Source organism: Candoia aspera, chromosome 2 (assembly GCF_035149785.1).
Source record: "Candoia aspera isolate rCanAsp1 chromosome 2, rCanAsp1.hap2, whole genome shotgun sequence".
NCBI lineage: Eukaryota > Metazoa > Chordata > Lepidosauria > Squamata > Boidae > Candoia > Candoia aspera.
In genome coordinates this window covers 3,252,598-3,269,627 of record NC_086154.1, presented here as the reverse complement: position 1 = coordinate 3,269,627, position 17,030 = coordinate 3,252,598, and the positions used below count along the sequence as shown (strand labels likewise).

The 17,030-nt window shown below is 47.4% G+C and overlaps 2 protein-coding genes across 2 annotated transcripts in view; one reads left to right on the top strand and one right to left on the bottom strand.

The window, feature by feature from the left end:
• Positions 1-10,781, top strand: part of LOC134492032 (zinc finger protein 493-like) — a 149,204-nt gene extending 138,423 nt beyond the window's left edge. Inside the window, 1 exon segment of the mRNA XM_063296156.1 lies at positions 7,657-10,781. Within this exon segment, the coding sequence (XP_063152226.1) occupies positions 7,657-8,902 (1,246 nt within the window). The 3' untranslated portion in view covers positions 8,903-10,781.
• Positions 1-17,030, bottom strand: part of LOC134491915 (zinc finger protein 420-like) — a 363,546-nt gene that overhangs the window by 339,941 nt on the left and 6,575 nt on the right. The gene's annotated exons all lie outside the window — the stretch shown is intronic.

Here is a 17,030-nt window from a genome sequence, read left to right as displayed (position 1 = left end):
AACTGAAACTGTGAGCAGAATCTGTTTCAGAGCTGACAGAAGAAATCTCACCAAGAAATACCAAACAATTGGAGAGGGTCCAAACAAAACACATTTTTAGTGAAACAGCATAGACAAGGAAAGTGTTTTTGTAGCTGTTAAGAAAGGAATGTGAGAGCCTAGTAGCTCCAAAACAGCTTTTCTTCTGGAATCCAGTCGATGCTCATTCTACAGTATGCCTGCCTGTTCAACCTTGGTGCAAAACTGCTGCTATTAATTGGAGGCTGAAAGGCCTCTTAGCAAAAAGCCATCCATAATAAAAACAGTATAAAATATTGTAAAATATTACAAGAGTGTTTTGGTTACCTTCTGGGGAATCCTCCCTTTAAGCCCCTTGTGGTTGCTTTTATTGATTTGATTCCTCACTTTTCTGTCTCATGTTCAGATTTTGCAGCTTGCCTTTTTGAGGAACTGAGGATAAAGTGAACATTCCTTAGTCTATCCTGTAGTCCCTTCTTTCTGTTCAGTCCGTTTCTGATTAGAGTCTTTAGGCTTGCAGCTACAGAATTGTGGCAGCATCCAAACCCTGAATGCTAGCCACAGTGCAAAGCCTTTCTTTTTATTCATGAGTAGTGCTCACAAATAGGTTGTTTCATCCATATCCTATGTTCCATTTTTGGGGAATCGCAACCCTGGATTACTGGAGTCCCAAGAAACATGATTCTGGTTTTTTTTTTAGATACTTAAAAACAGACAACTCAAAATAGGTGCAGATGAAGTGAATAGGAGTTACCTTCTCTGGGGTGTTTGTTTCCCATTTTTAAATCTTAGCACATGGAAACATGTAGAAAGTTGGGGAGTTTGAGATCGAAGGGGCATCCTTGCATTCTAAGTGACCTCAGGAAAAAAACGGGTACCTCGGGGTGACTGCACTTCAAAGTTCAGACACAGAGACACACATGCATCCAAAAACACCAATTCCAAAATTCCCTTACTTACCTTTTGCCTTTTTTTCTGAGTCAAACACAACCATGATATTAAATCTATGCACCCACCTTGGGATTTTCCTGATCGGCTTCCTTGCCTGACCAAAACTGCAAAACATCTGTTTCTTCCAAGCAGGAGCCCTTTAAGCCTAAAAACTTTAAAGGCTGTTTACTAAACTTACTAGGTGTAGAGAGCATTGTATGCTATGTTGTTGGTTGGCAAACCACGACAGCTGTGCGAGATGCTTATTTACATTGAACCTTCCTTGAACTTCCATAGTGGATAAGGTTGTAGCAAAAACTTTCCTCACAAGGCAACAGGAGCTGTAACCTGAGCTGTGCCAGGAGGCTATCGGGGGTTACATGAGGTATGCATTGCTATTTAGACCAATCAGCCTTCTGCTATGTGAATTACTGTTTTAGTGCACTTGCTTAACTGGGGGAATAATAAAAGAGAGCTTACGGCTTGAATCGGGGCTCTCATCCCAAGAAACTGTGTGTCGTGTATATTCTTCATGAGAGACCACAAGCTCTCATCCTGAGAAAACTTGCAGCCTGTGTATCCTTCATGAGAGACCACCACAACAAGGAACTTAAGTAAACCTTAGTGAAACACTTACACTGTGGGACAAAATAACACTCTGCTCTACAATTGGGGAAATATTGCCTGGAATTGCAAAATGCAGCGCCTGGTAATTGAGAGAAAAAAATTGCTTCCCTCTAGTTAAGTGGGAATTCCCTCTTCTATTTAACATCTCCATGAGGCCGCTGGGGGAGGTGATCTGACAGTTTGGGGTGAGGTGGCATCAATATGCTGACGATACCCAGCTTTATATCTCCACCCCCAGCCCCCCGAGTGATGCTGTGGATGTCCTGTCCCAGTGCCTGGAGGCTGTAAGGGCCTGGATGGGGTGCAATGGGCTGCAACTCAACCCAAGCAAGACTGAGTGGCTTTGGGCTTGTGGGTCTCCTGGTGACAAGGTTTTTCCATCGTTGGTCCTGGATGGGGTGGCGCTGCCCCAGACAGACCCAGTGCGCAATCTGGGGGTCCTTGTAGACTCATGGCTCCTGCTGGAGGAGCAGGTGGCAGCCATGGCTAGGAAGGCCTTCGCACACCTTCGGGTTGTGCTCCAGTTGCACCCATTCCTGGACTGAGAGGCTCTGCTCACGGTCACTCATGCCCTCGTGGCCTCCCATCTGGACTACTGCAATGCACGTTATGTGGGGCTGTCCTTGAAGAGTGTTTGGAAGCTTCAGCTGGTACAGAATGCGGCTGCATGGGTAGTAAATGGAGTCGGATATCCAATGCATGTAACACCACTGCTATGTAGCTGCATTGGTTGCCAGTGTGCTTCCGGGTGCAACTCAAGGTGCTGGTTGTCACCTTTAAAGCCCTTCATGGCTTGGGACCAGGTTACTGAAGGGACTGTCTTCTCCCAGTTGTTTCTGCCCGTCCAGTTCAATCCGGTAGGTTGGGCATGCTGCGGGTCCCGTCAGCCAAGGAATGTCAGATGGCAGGGACTAGAAGGCCTGCCTTCTCAACCGTACGGCCTGCCCTCTGGAATATTCTCTCTAGAGACCAGGATGTCCCCGACCCAGTTGGCCTTTCATAAGGCTGTGAAGACCTGGTTATGTGCTCTGGTCTGGGGCCCCGAACATGCGAATGGTCTCGTTTCTTGGTTATATTAACATCTATGCACTGCTTACTTGGTGGCCATGTATATTTATTCTGTAATTGTTTTAACTGAAACTTTTGTTTTATAGTTTTTATTGTTGTAAGAAGCTCTGAGTCACTTGCTGAGAAGGGCAGCTATAGAAATCAAATAAATACATACATACATACATACAGTGGCCAAGAGAACCAGTTTGGTATAGTGGTTAGTCGAACTGGATTAGGAACCACCATGAATTTTAGTCCATCCAGAGGGATGAAGCCAGTTGGATGATCTTGGGCCAGTCCTGCTCTCTTAGCCCTAGGAAGAGGCAAGGGTAAACCCCTTCCAAAAAAGGCCATGAAAATAGCAGTGACTTGTTCATAAAGTCACCAGGAGCCCAAACAAGTCAAGAGAAGGAGAAAAAGCCACAAATCAGTGGGATTTTGCTTGGGCCAGTAAGCCCACTTTCCCCCTGTGAAACAGGCAAATCTCACTAGAAGCATTATGGGGATTTGCTGACAGGGCAGAATACAGTGATACTTGATTTTAAATTCCAAAATTAGGAAAAGTGTAGAGCACAGACATCTTTTTACCCTGGTGCACCCTCTCCATCTCTACAGCATACGGATAACCAGTTTTTATACCCTTCTTGTACATGAGTAAACTTTAAAATCAATAGGACCACCCAAAGAGGGAATCATAGGAGCGAACATCTGGATGAGATTTAGAAGTCCAGATGTTGAGTAATTGGTCTACTGGTTTGTTTTTAGGTTGGGAGCCTGCCCTCTGTCTCTCTTTTCCACTTTGAGCACTTGTGCTTTGTTTTGTGAGGAGAAACCTCATCTCTTCTTCCTTCAGCGCCTTCATGGGGGAAACGTCTCTGCTCCCTCTCCTTTGCTACCCCCACCTCCTCCGACGACCAACACCTGGTGGCTTTCTTTCTTTCTTTTTCTTTCTTTTCCTTCCTTCCTTCCGCCCTCCCGCCCGCCCTTTATCAGCCTGCTGGTTCGTTTTCCGGCCAGGACTCCGCAGTGACGCGTCTTCGGCCAGCCTCTGCCGCCCGAACCCCGCGAGGCCCTTCCGCCCCTCCCCTCCCCTCCCCTGGGGAGCCCTGCTGCTGCTGCTCCCCCACTTCCCGCGTCACCCTCCGAATCCGGCCCGACTCCTGGCTTGGAACGCCGGCCAGCCCGAGGGGGCTGCGGGGAGCCGAGGCCCTGGGAGCACGGAAAGACGCGGGCCGGGCGCAAAACGGGACACGGCTTTCGGGGGGAGCCCCCCGTTGGCAAGGCCCCCCGCCCTGCCGAGACGCCTCCACACGACGCACCCGAGGCAGCGGGTGGGACCCCCCGCAGGTCCCGCTCCCGCCACCCCCCGCTGTCGCTCCGGACGGGAGGAGGGGAGGGGAGGGGCGGGGTTCCCCGGGAATCCTGGGAGGAAGACACCTCGGCCTGCAGCGCGCGCGGCCGCCCGCCCAGCACGCCCAGCCCGCCCAGCAACCGCAGACGCCGCTACCGCACTGCACTGCCATTGGCCAGTCGTCCTCCCCTCGGCCAATCCCGGCGCTGCCGCGGGAGGCGGAACGCTCCGCGAGGAAGAGGCCCACCTGCCGGGCGGCTGGGCGGCTCGGCTGCCTGTCGTGCGGGAGGCGGGGCGTGGGCGGGGCCGGAAGCGGGAGCGCCTCTCCCAGAGCCTCCGCGGGCGGCGGGCGCAGGTGGGTCGGGGGCGCGGGGCCGCGGGGCGGCGGGCGGCGGGCGGCGGGATGGCGCCGCCTCCCCCTCTCTGCGCCCTCGCAGGTGGGAATCCGGGGGGCGGAAGGGGGCGCCCGCTGGTCCCCGCGAGCGCTGCCCCCCCGCTGCAGACCCAGGGAGGGAGCCCCCGGCTGCAGCGCCGGCTCCCGAGGGGCGCGGGGGGCCCTGGCCGGGGGCGCCTGCCCGGACCCTCGGGGCCCCTCCCAGCGGGCAGACGCTGAGCCGGGAGCGCTGCTGCGCTGGCGCTGCCCGGAGAAGCCGCTCCGCTCCGCTCCGTGAAGCGGCCCTTCTCCGTTCGGGCAGCGGCTCTGCGGGAAGGCTCGCGCGTCGGGAGATGCCCGGCGAGGCGGCGCTGGGAGGGGAGCCTCGGATGCAGCGGTGGTCCTTTGCTTTGTTTACACTGCAGGCGGGAACCCGCAGCAACCGGCGCCTCCGCGGGGCTGCCTCGCGCGCGGACAGAAGGGGTCGGGCAGCAGGGATGGCTGAGCGGCCCTGCTGAATTCCGCGCCGGAGGGCTCCTGAAATTCCGTCCGGGGAACGAAAGAAGCCTTGACGACTTTCGCTCCTTGGGAGCTGCAGCTGAGGCCAGAAGGAAAATGAACAGAGGACGAGCAGCCGGGGCGGGAGCAGCAGCTTGCCCCCCTCCTCCTCTTCACGGGGGGAGCAGCGCGACAGTCCCGGGGAGGGCCAGACCGACGATCCGGAATGAGGGAGCGGTCGGTTTCGGTGGGAAAAGGCAGCCCTTCGGGGAGTTCCGCTACCAGGACGCTGAGGGTCCCCGAGCGCTCTGCAGCCGGCTCCACCACGTTTGCAACCGGTGGCTGAGCCCAGAGAAGCACACCAAAGCCCAGATGCTGGACCTGGTGGTCCTGGAGCAGTTCCTGGCCATCCTGCCTCCGGAGATGGGGAGCTGGGTGCGGGAGTGCGGAGCTGAGACCAGCTCCCAGGCGGTGGCCCTGGCCGAGGGCTTCCTGCTGAGCCAGGCGGAGGAGAAGGAGCAGGGAGAGGTGCAGGTCGTGTTGGTTCCAAGGGGGGAATAACGCCAGTCTTGAACGTTTGGGGCATTTCCCCGTGGTACTCTTTCCACGCCCAAACGGTTTTGAGGCTGGGGTGTTCTGGGTTGCCACGTGCGGTTCTCCTAACGCCCTCCTTCGCCGCTCTCTGCAGTTGCCGCTGGAGGCGTTCTTTCTGGGGTTGATCGCTGAGCGTCCTGAGGCAAGAAGGGATCCATTAAATCCTCGCCAGCACGACTTTCTGGGGGGAATCTCTCCAAAGGATCTAAGTCGGGGTCTTTCTCCGGGTAAGGGAGGATGCCTTCTGATCGCAGCAAAGTTCTTAATAGTTCTCAGAGGGTTTTCATTGCTCGTCTTCTAAAATGAACCCTTGGGCCTGTGTGCTTCAGTGCCCCTTGCTTCTAGTTCTCCCTTGAATGTATAAAGCACGTTTTTTAAAACCGTCTTTTTCCTCCGTCTTTGCCTCAGTCCCAGAGAATAGAGTCACGTACCAGCTGGCAGTAGGAGAAACCTCTCCTCTTTCTGGTGAAGCAGAAACAGGTGCTGGGCTTCCAGTGCAGGTAGGAGGAAACTTTCCTATGCCCCCAAAAGTGCAAATGTGATCAAGACGAGCAGCATCCCGTCTCGACCCCCCCCCCATTCAGCCTCTGCTGCAGTGCGAGTGCCTTTCGTCCCCAGAAGGCCCACCTGGCCGGTCCTTCCCTTGACCGGCTGCTTCGGAGAAAAGGGTGGAGCTGGAGCCGTCCTGGAGGATGGAAGGCAGGGCTGGAGCTGATGGGTCCAGGCCAAGTTTGTGATTCGGGTGCTCAGTTTGTCATTCAGGGGCACTGAACCCTGTGGAGATGCAGTGAAGTTCGTCAGCCTTTGGGACCAAGGTGGTGTCAAGAGAGGACGAGAAGGAAATCTTTCCTCTTACTCTCAAATTCTGAAAGCAGCCAGGAAAACCTTTATGAATATCGCTGCCTTGGGGGTTTCGGAGGGAACTCTATTTTTCCTGGCTTGTCTGTTAATAAGAAAATGTCCTTCCTCTTTCAGGGTCCCATATCCTTCAAGGAGTTGTCTGTCTGCTTCACCAAGGAAGAGTGGGATCTGCTAGATCCCGATCAGAAAGCTCTGCATGGGGAAGTCATGCTGGAGACGTCTAGGAATGTGGCTTCTCTGGGTAAAAATGCCTATTTGTCCAAACAGTTGGGTATGGTATTTTTTAGTTAGAAGGAATACGTTTAGCTGTTTCTTCTAAGAGAGTCCTCAACCAGGAGACCAGCTTGGCTGTTACATCTTGTAAGTGGAAGTCTAGATAAAGTGTGTCAAATTGACAACTGTATGTATCAGTGAAAGTCAAAAACAAATATCACATTTACTTCTTAGGATCTGTACTGGCAGCTAGGAAAGAGATCTTGGGAGTTTTCTCCAAAAAGGTGCCAATCAATTGTGAGGATGCTGGACAAAAATGCAAAAACCATGTTTGGGATTATATGGAACTTAAAGAAAAAATCAATAGGAAAAGGCTCTTATAGAAATGTGTGGTCTGACTGTATGTAAAATCGTGTAAATTAATTTCTTTCAAAACCTAAACAATATTGTTAAGCTGGATAGGATCCAGAAAGAAGAAACTCATTGGAGAATAGAGAAGTTGCTCTATTGGAAAGATGATAGTGATTTGGATTATTTAACTTGGAGCAAAGATAGGTTAGGGGAGACATGATAGGGGGTATAAAATCATGCACTGCATAGAAAACTTGAATGAAGAAAAAGTCTCTTGCTCGCTAACAGGATTAGAACTCAGAATCCCTCAATTAAAATGAAATGTGAGATACTAAGGAGAAGAAAAAAGGAATTACTACTGCTACACTGTATAGCTTAACTGGAATTTTCAGCCGCTGTTTTTCCTCTTTCAAGCAGACAATGAGCAGAAGAATGAGATTTACCAGGAACCAGGAGTGACACCATTACAGGTTTTTAAGGTTGAAGTGAGAGAAGAGACCTTTCCACATCAAAGGCAACCAAAATGTGAAGATGGAATCAAATTAAACCATCAACAGGAAATAAATTCTCCTCCTTATTGTCTGGAAATCTATGATTTGCTAACCCAAGAAGAACTCAATGGAGAGAGGACGGGACAATATTTAGGCTGTGATGAAATATTTGAAGAACAATCAAACCTCAGTAACCCATGTGAATGGAGAGAGGATAGGAACAGGTACAATCAGAGCGCTCCTCATTGGAGAGATGAGATGGGGGAAAAGGCATTTGAATGTCAGGACTATGAGAACAACTTCAACTATGCCAGTAAACTTATTTCTCATAAACAGAACCACACCGGAGAGAATCCATATAAATGTATAGTGTGTGGAAGGAGCTTCACGAGGAACGATAAACTTATTGCCCATATTAGAATTCACACAGGGGAGAAACCATATAAGTGCATGGAGTGTGGAAAAAGCTTCACAAGGAACGATATACTTATTTCCCATAAAAGGATCCATACGAAAGAGAAGCCATATAAATGCATGGAGTGTGGAAAGAGCTACAGTCACTCCAAAAGCCTTATATCTCATGAAAGTATCCACAAAGGGGAGAAACCATATAAATGCATGGAGTGTGGAAAGAGTTTTAGCCAGTGCAGTAGCCTTATTTACCACAAAAGGGTCCACACCGGGGAGAAACCGTATAAATGTATGGAGTGTGGAAAAAGTTTCACAAGGAATGATACACTTATTTCCCATAAAAGAATTCACACAGGGGAGAAACCATTTAAGTGCTTAGAATGTGGAAAGAGCTACAGTCACTCCCGAAGCCTTATTTCTCATGAAACTATTCACAAAAGGGAGAAACCCTATCAATGCGTGGAATGTGGAAAGAGCTTCAGCCGATGCAATAGCCTTACCTCTCATAAAAGGATCCACACAGGAGAGAAACCGTATCAATGCATGGAGTGTGGAAAAAGTTTCAATCACTCCAGCAACCTTAGAACCCATAAAAGTATCCACAAAGGAGAGAAACCACATAAATGCATGGAGTGTGGAAAGAGCTTCACAAGGAGCACAGATCTTACTTCCCATAAAAGGATCCACACAGGGGAGAAACCCTATAAATGTATGGAATGTGGAAAGAGCTTCACTCACTCCAATACCCTTACCTCCCATAAAACCATCCATACGGGGGAGAAGTCATATAAGTGCATGGAGTGTGGAAAGAGCTTCAGTACAAACAGTTCTCTAACTTCCCACAAGAGAATCCACACAGGGGAGAAGCCATATAAATGTGTGGACTGTGGAAAGAGTTTCAGGACAAGCAGTTATCTTACTTACCATAAAAGAATTCACACAGGGGAAAAACCGTATCAATGCATGGAGTGTGGAAAAAGGTTTAATCATCCCAGCACCCTTGCTTCCCATAAAACAATCCACACAAGGGAGAGACAGTATAAATGCCTAGAGTGTGGGATGTGTTTTACTCAGAGTTGTCACCTTACTTCCCATAAGAGATCCACAATGGGGTTTAACTATATAAATGCATAAAATGTGGTAAGACCTTTCATGCTTGTGACCTGATAAAGTGCATGGAAAAGAATCTGGAGGCCTTCAGTTGAGAACACTCATTTTACTTGACCTCAAAAAGAGATGACCACATAGGTTAGAAAGTTGATAATATTCCTTTCCTGAGGTTATACATGGCCTTTGATGCTGAGCAGTGTTCAGCCTTTCAAACACTGGGTGGTCCAGGAAAAAATCTAAATGATTTTCTTTCTCTTACCATTTAACTTTATTAATATGAAGATCAACATGTGAAGTATACATGTTGTATACATGCATACATTTACTCCCTTGTATTGTCATTGATTTCCCTTCTCATGTTAAGAGTTACGGGCTGATGATCAACATTATGAGGGGCTTTGGGGGCCACACCCAACATTTCCAAGGGCCCATGTGACCCTTTGGTTGTGCAAAGTTTACCCTCAGCTCTTGAATGATAGGGTTGACCCTGCTTTGATGCGTTTTTTCCCCAAGCAAAGTGTAAAGTGCTAGAGAAATCACAGAAAGCAAAAGTGTTTTTCCTCAGTGTGTTTCATAAAATTAGTCTTAGGAATTACAAATTTGCTTGTACTTGAAACCAAATGATGTGTTCTTTAAACAAAAGTGATTGACTCACAAACTTACCTCAAAATTATAGAAGAATTTAAAGTTCCCAAAGAGCCAACTTACATTGCTTATGCCAATTAAAGATAAGAAAGATGAGAATGCTTGTTGAATGTTCATAATGTTGCCTTTTTAAACATGATGATGATGATTAATATGTTTAGGAGGAGAATTCATAGAAATGAACGGGATATGGAAAAGCCTTCCAACACTGCAGTGACTTTATTCCATACAAAGCAAACTATTTAGAAATAAGGCATGGAAAGAGACAGTATTCAAATTTATTGTTACAACAATTCAGAGGTCCAGACCCAAAAATGTATGGAATGAAGGAAAAGCTGCAGTGATAGCAGAATCGCAAGGCCTTTGTAGCCTCAGAGCCGGATTTCTGCAGTGCAATCCATATACAATTGAAGATGGTCTGCAAACTGCTTTCGGTGCAGAAGATGGCTGCCTGATTATTAAATTGATTGATTGATTATCTGCCATCAAGTCAGTGTTGACTCTTAATCACATAGATTTTTTCCATGATGATCTGTCCCTAACCTGGTCTCTCAGATCTTCCCTCATTATTAAATGGGACCACCTAATACTGGTCCTGAGGCCACCAGAATTAATTTAGAGATATTAATCTAAAAAGGCCTACCTGGCTTAAGTGCTAAAAAAGGTGGACTTGATCAATATCATTCAGCATTTGCAGGAAGATCAGCAGGTTGGTTAAGCTCCTCCTGAAGGCATCAGGGCCAAAGCCGCCTCCTGAAGGAAGTGCAGCTTATTTTTAGATAATACATTTCTATTTGCCCAGACATTTGTAGAACAAGGTGCCCCAGGACTGGCCTCTCTCTACTGAGCCTTTTTGAGAAACATTGGTTTTGTTGCGATAATACTGCTTCAGATGGCCTGCTTTTTGTTTTTGCTAACAGTATCAATAAATGAATGGAATCTTTGAATCATTAGTTTCAAACTGATCTTAGTAGGTTGGAGAAATAGGCTGAAATAACAGAATGAGACCATGCAAAGTTCTTCACTTAGGAAAACAAAATATACAGATATAAAATGGGGATATTTGATTTAGTAATTGAAATTTTTGTCCTTTTTTTTTATACTAAAGAGTCTCATATCTCCAGACACAGAGGCTTATTTTCTTTGACAAGGGGGTTCATTATTCACTCTCTTTAACAATTTGACCTTCTGTTTATAATATCTGTTATTACTTTGACATATTTCATGAATATATAACTTTCATAAAACTCAATTTTTTTTCATGGAAGTCTGATCTGATTTTATGTTTCATCTGGTTCTCTTTTTGATTTTATTTGATTAATTTATAGAGTTTCTCTACTCCACATACAATTCAGGGTAGGGTGTTGATCACTCTCCAGAAGCGCTTTGAGCAAATTTAGATGGGAGCAAAAAGCCCAACTTAAAATGAACAGAAATGCTGGAAATCAAAACACTGAGAAGATCATTTTGATTCCTCTTCATTGATTCGATCTGTCCCCCGCCTTTCTCATTTTTTGAGACAATCTCCAAATTATCTTTTGTTTTTGTTTTCTTCGTAATTACCCATTGGGGGTGGAAATCTTCAGGAGAACATCACATAAATATGACAACAGTTCCGGGGTTGTTAATACTAGCTCTACCATAACTCTGATATAAGAAAGAGGGAAGGGAAAATCCAGTCAAACTTTGAAGGTTCTGTTACTGCAGCAAAGATCAATAAAGTATAATTTTACTCCACTTTGGAGTCTTTCTTGATCTGGCCAACCTCGAAGGCTGACAGAGACAAGAGGAGCTATTCCCACTCTCAATTAGAGGAGAAATATAGGGAAGAAAACCCATCATTGAAGCTTCTCTCTGTCCCCCCTTCTTTTTTTTAATCGTATGGCATAGCAGTTTGGTGTTCATGCTGCTTTTTCTTGCTGGGAAATCCTTGTGAGGTCCAGCAGCCAGATGTGTAGACTATTTAGCCTTGACAAGCCACGTTGCCCGGGGTGCACCACGCGGAGGCTGGTCTCCATTGCACCTAGGGGGACTGGCCCAAGGTCACCCAGCCGGCTTACTTGCCTCAGGCGGGACTAGAACTCTCCTACTACGCCTGATTGGCTCTTGGGCTGAGAGAGGGGGACTGGCCCAAGGTCACCCAGCCGGCTTACTTGCCTCAGGCGGGACTAGAACTCTCCTACTACGCCTGATTGGCTCTTGGGCTGAGAGAGGGGGACTGGCCCAAGGTCACCCAGCCGGCTTACTTGCCTCAGGCGGGACTAGAACTCTCCTACTACGCCTGATTGGCTCTTGGGCTGAGAGAGGGGGACTGGCCCAAGGTCACCCAGCCGGCTTACTTGCCTCAGGCGGGACTAGAACTCTCCTACTACGCCTGATTGGCTCTTGGGCTGAGAGAGGGGGACTGGCCCAAGGTCACCCAGCCGGCTTACTTGCCTCAGGCGGGACTAGAACTCTCCTACTACGCCTGATTGGCTCTTGGGCTGAGAGAGAGGGACTGGCCCAAGGTCACCCAGCCGGCTTTCGTGCCTAAGGCAGGACTAGAACTCTCAGACTCCTGGTTTCTAGCCCAGAACCTTAGCCACTAGACCAGACTGGCTCTCTGTCCTCATTTTGTTGCCCCAATGACAAAACCAGTCCAGCTTTTGCATGCAATGGAAGGGAGGTGGCCTTTGCTTTTCATCAAGGCAGAACCAGGCTTATTCTGGTTTTGCGCCAAAAAAAAGAAAAGAAAACTGAGTGATCTACCCTTCTGTCCTGCCTAGAATTTGGAAAAAAAGAATCAGCCCCTTTAGGAAGACTTGTGCTTTGATTCCTTGCAGGTAACATGTGTTGGGAAGCTGGATCAAGAGTCAAATGCAGGGCTGTGTTACAGGAAGACCCCTCTCAGCATCTCCTTTGCTTCCAGCAAGGGGGGAATTCCATAGAGAGGCAAGGCCCTCTCCTTCTACATACCTCTTAGAAGACACGTGTGCCCTCTCACCATGGCACACCTATACCCTTCCCCATGCATTTCCAAGGAGGAATCTACCTTTGCTAGGTGAGCTGCTAAACTACCCAACAACCAGAGTGCTTTATTTCCATTGGCTGAATGTCCCCCTCTTGGCCAGTCCTGCCTCTGCCATACGAAGGAAGGGTTCTTTGGGTGAATTGTGGTGCCCTCCTGCCTGAAGGCTGCTTGGCTGTGTTTCTCCAGGGCACGTTGGGATTTTGGGTGGGAGGGAGGGAGGGGGCACAAGGCAGGAAGTGAGCGTCATCTGCTATGGGTCTCCAGGAAGAAGCATCACTCACTGAAGTGGTTGTCTTTTGCTCTTAGAGCATGTCCTTATCCAGTACCAATTTTTAGTTCCAGCAGTGAAAAGAGGCTTTGTAAAAATCAGCACATGGTAGATCAAAATTCACTCTCCCAAACAGCTCACTCTTTCCCATTTCTACAGAACATGACCCTGTGCTTTTTAAATCACTCTGTATCTCTCTACGCACAAACTGACCCATCCCTTTAAGTATTTCCTATTTCCACTATTGGGCTATTGTCAGATGGCTTGAGAGACCTAGCATGGTATACTGTAAGTGCTTTAAGGCACCAAGCTAGAAACTGGGCGACTGTGTATTCTAGTCCTGCCTTAAACCCCAAGCCAGCTTGGGGACTTTGGGCCAGGCCTGGGAAGAAGGCAAAGGTAAACCACATCTGAAAATGTGGTCTAGAAAACTGCAGGGACTTCTCCAAGCATTTGCTAGGAGTCAAGAAGACTTGAAGGCACACACACAAAGCTGCCTTGAAGAATATATTGGTGTAGGCTTTCACAGTCGGTACCTGTTGGGCAGCGCTGAGCTTCAGGGTTCAGTGACCGTGGTCTAGGCGGACCACAGGCAACTGAGCAGGGACTGACTGTCAGCCCTTTGAGGTAGTCCAGACAGGAAGTCAAAACCATGAGTACTAATACTAATTCTAAGGTTACAGTAACAGAATCTTGCAAGTCTGAAAGCATTTCTGCCCTCCTTGCCTTTACTTTCCAGAGAACTAGGGAGGGTCCCTTCTGAGACCCTTTCTCCTCCTCCATACTTGCAGTATCTTACCTGACCTTTGCCCTGCCTGTGGCTCATCCTCCTGTCTCAGGTTATTCTCAGTCCATTACACTGACTGGACTCCACCGCTACGCAGACCACCTTGCCTCTGAGGACACCAGCCATAGCTGCTGGTGAAATGTCAGAAAATCTGTTGTCTAGACCATGGTCACTCAACACTGCCTTGCCTTGCCTTGCCTTGCCTTGCCTTGCCTTGCCTTGCCTTGCCTTGCCTTGCCTTGCCTTGCCTTGCCTTGCCTTGCCGTGCCGTGCCTGCCAGAAAGGTGGGGTCCAAAATGATTAATAACCCAGGAGACTGGCACCTACTCAGTCTCCACTACATACCTACTGCTGCAGGTAATCTTCAGTTTTCATACTGTAAAGTGAAAGGAACCAGAGAGACTCCTTAGATTTGACTTTCCAATGTAAATGTTACTGGAGCAGGCCAGTCCTCTCTCGTTTAACTGGGACAACTCTTTCATGCTACACAATCCACTGCACAAAAGCGAAATGCCTCTGTTGTAGGCATTGCAATTGTTAAAATGTCTTCGACTGCTGAAGACTGAATATGGAGTCAAAGGGGTAAATTGCTGGATCAGGTATAAACATGGGGCGAGGGAAGAAAAGGGAGGTTGGTACCTACAGATCAATGGGTGTACTAGACAATGGCTGAACTAGATAGTGGTATTTCCCTTTTCAAGCTGAATCACCTCTCATTTGTCCTTTTTATTGGACAAAGGCATTCTGTAACAACTATGAGGTTTCAAAATATTACAGTGCGCTTTAGCGAACCCTGGTCAAGAGGGACCCAAGGACGTCCCTGTAAATAAACAGATTTATGAAAATTGGACCAGCACCTGGCTGACCTTATCCGAAGCTAAACAAGGTTGGACTAGAGCAGTGCTGACAGAAGACCCCTGGGAAATCTCCTGTAGGCCACGGTGGGAAACTCTAAGCTAGAAGTAAAAAAAAAATACACTGAAAAACATCACAAACCACTTCTGTGTGGTTCTGAGAAACAAGCTGGGCTTAATGAAGAGATTCTGTTCATGAGAAGAGACCTCTAGCTGGCTTAAGACCGCCTCTCTGCATTCCTGCCTGTCCTCGGCCCAACCCTAATTTGCTGAGCGAGGAGCAGGAAACTTCCCAAGCTACATGCCAGATTATTTCTGGAGCTCCACTGTTTTGGAGAGATTTCTCACTATTCCCCCTGTGGAGAACCCTCTATTTTCCCTCTAGTTTGGACTGACTGCGGCAGATGATAATCTTCCAAACATTGCTTTGTGGAAAGAGCCTGTTGCAGTTCTGCTCTAGCTGGCAGGAAAGGAGATACTGCCCTCACAGCCTCCTGCTTATTTGCTATTGTTAAATCGCATCTTTCCATGAGTTCCACATGAAGAAAATATTGTTTAAAATAGGCAACTCGTTTGGGCAAGTTTATATCCAGCTGATGGTGACAGAGGAGTGCGCTCCTCTGTTACAGCTCGATTTCTTAGAAGCACTGGGTTGACCACTGCAAGGGAACTAGTATTTTTTTGATTAATTACACTGATTCCCCACACTTTTTCTGCTGTCCCCATCTCGTGTGTTTTCTTTTTGCACATTCCTCCCCACCCTGCCCGAGTGCAACCCATATAAAATGTAAAATTGAATGTGGCCTTCACTCAAAAATATCCTCCCAGCTGGTTGAGCCTTTAGGATGAGCCTGAACACGTGATCCGCCAGCATTTTTCTGAAAAATAACCAATCCGCTGCTTCCAAATGTTGCTCCCACCAGGAAGGATCCACCGCCTAGGTTTCTGCAGCCGCTTCCTCCCCAAAAGAGATGCTGCTGAGCAACACCTCCAGGCCTCACAGACCCAGTCGGCTCCTTTGCTGCTGCTGCACAGCTGACTGGTGTGCCAGATATTCCTTTGTGACCTGCAGTTATTATTAGGGTTTTATTATTATTAGGGTATTATTATTATAGGGACGCGGTGGCGCTGCGGGTTAAACCGCTGAGCTGTCGATCGGAAGGTCGGCGGTTCGAAACCGCGCGGCGGGGTGAGCTCCTGTTGTTAATCCCAGCTCCTGCTCACCTAGCAGTTCGAAAACATGCAAATGTAAGTAGATCAATAGGTACCGCTTCGGCGGGAAGGTAACGGCGTTCCGAGTCGTCATGCTGGCCACATGACCCGGAAGTGTCTATGACAACGCCGGCTCCAAGGCTTAGAAACGGAGATGAGCACCGCCCCCTAGAGTCGGACACGACTGGACTTTACGTCGAGGGAAACCTTTACCTTTACTAATCTGGCCCTTTGTAAGTTGTGTGGGACTGATTTAGGAGTTGAAAGACCCAGAACCGGTCTTTGACAAAGATAACCAAGCAGCTAGGTCTGTATTAAAATCTGGATGTTCCTGATTCTAATAGAACCACGGAACTGTTCTGTCATAGTGGTCTCAAATATTCAATGCTCTCCTGCAAACTTCCACCGTTGGTGAACAATTACATCCCTGGAAGGGAAAAAAGAAAATCTGGAGGCATTTTTTTAAGAAAAGCAGGAGATAAATCCAATCAATGAAGAGGAATTTAATTTCCAGCATTTATGTTAATTTTAAGTTGTGCTTTTCTCTCCCACCTAAATTTGCCTCAAAGTATTTAAGAAGAGTGATCAACATTCAACATGCTCACCCTAAATTGTATGTTGAGTAGGGCAGCCATACAGATCAATTAAATAAAATAAAAAAAGAACCGGGCCCAGATGAAACATAAAAATCAATTCAGACTTCTATGAAAAAATGCCAGTATTTTATATAAATTATATATTCATTGAATGTGCCAAAGACATAATAAATATATAAACAAGAAAAAGTTAAATAGTAAAACAATTAATGAATCCCTTTGTCAAAGAGAAGAGACGTCTCATCCTGGAGCATGGGACGCTGTTAAATACGAAAAAACAAAAAATGTCCTACCAAATGTGTTAGAAGCAAAGCATGGACTGTGTTTTCTTCTCTTGCCCACCCATCACTGCCCAGCATCAAACTGCAATGCCCTTTTTAACACCCCATCATACCCTGATTCATAATCACTGCTCAGATTGCCCAGGTTTCATGTTTCAGTTCAGAATTACTATTACAAAAACAGATATCCCCATTTTCTATCTGTATATTTAGTGTCCTTTTCCTAAATGAAGAACTTTGCATGGTGTCATTCTGCTATTTTCAGCCTATTTCGCTAACCTAGGAAGATCTGTTTGAAACTAATCCTTCAAGGATGTCATTATAGATATTGCATACTACAGTACTTTCGAGAGGAGCCCAATGGCATTAACAAGAAAAAAAAAGGCTATCTGAAAAAGTATCACCACAAAACCTACGCTCCACAACAACGTTCAGCAGAAAAATTAAATCAGTGTTCTTGCCGGAGAAGGAAAATGAGAGAGGCTGGTCATGGGGCAGC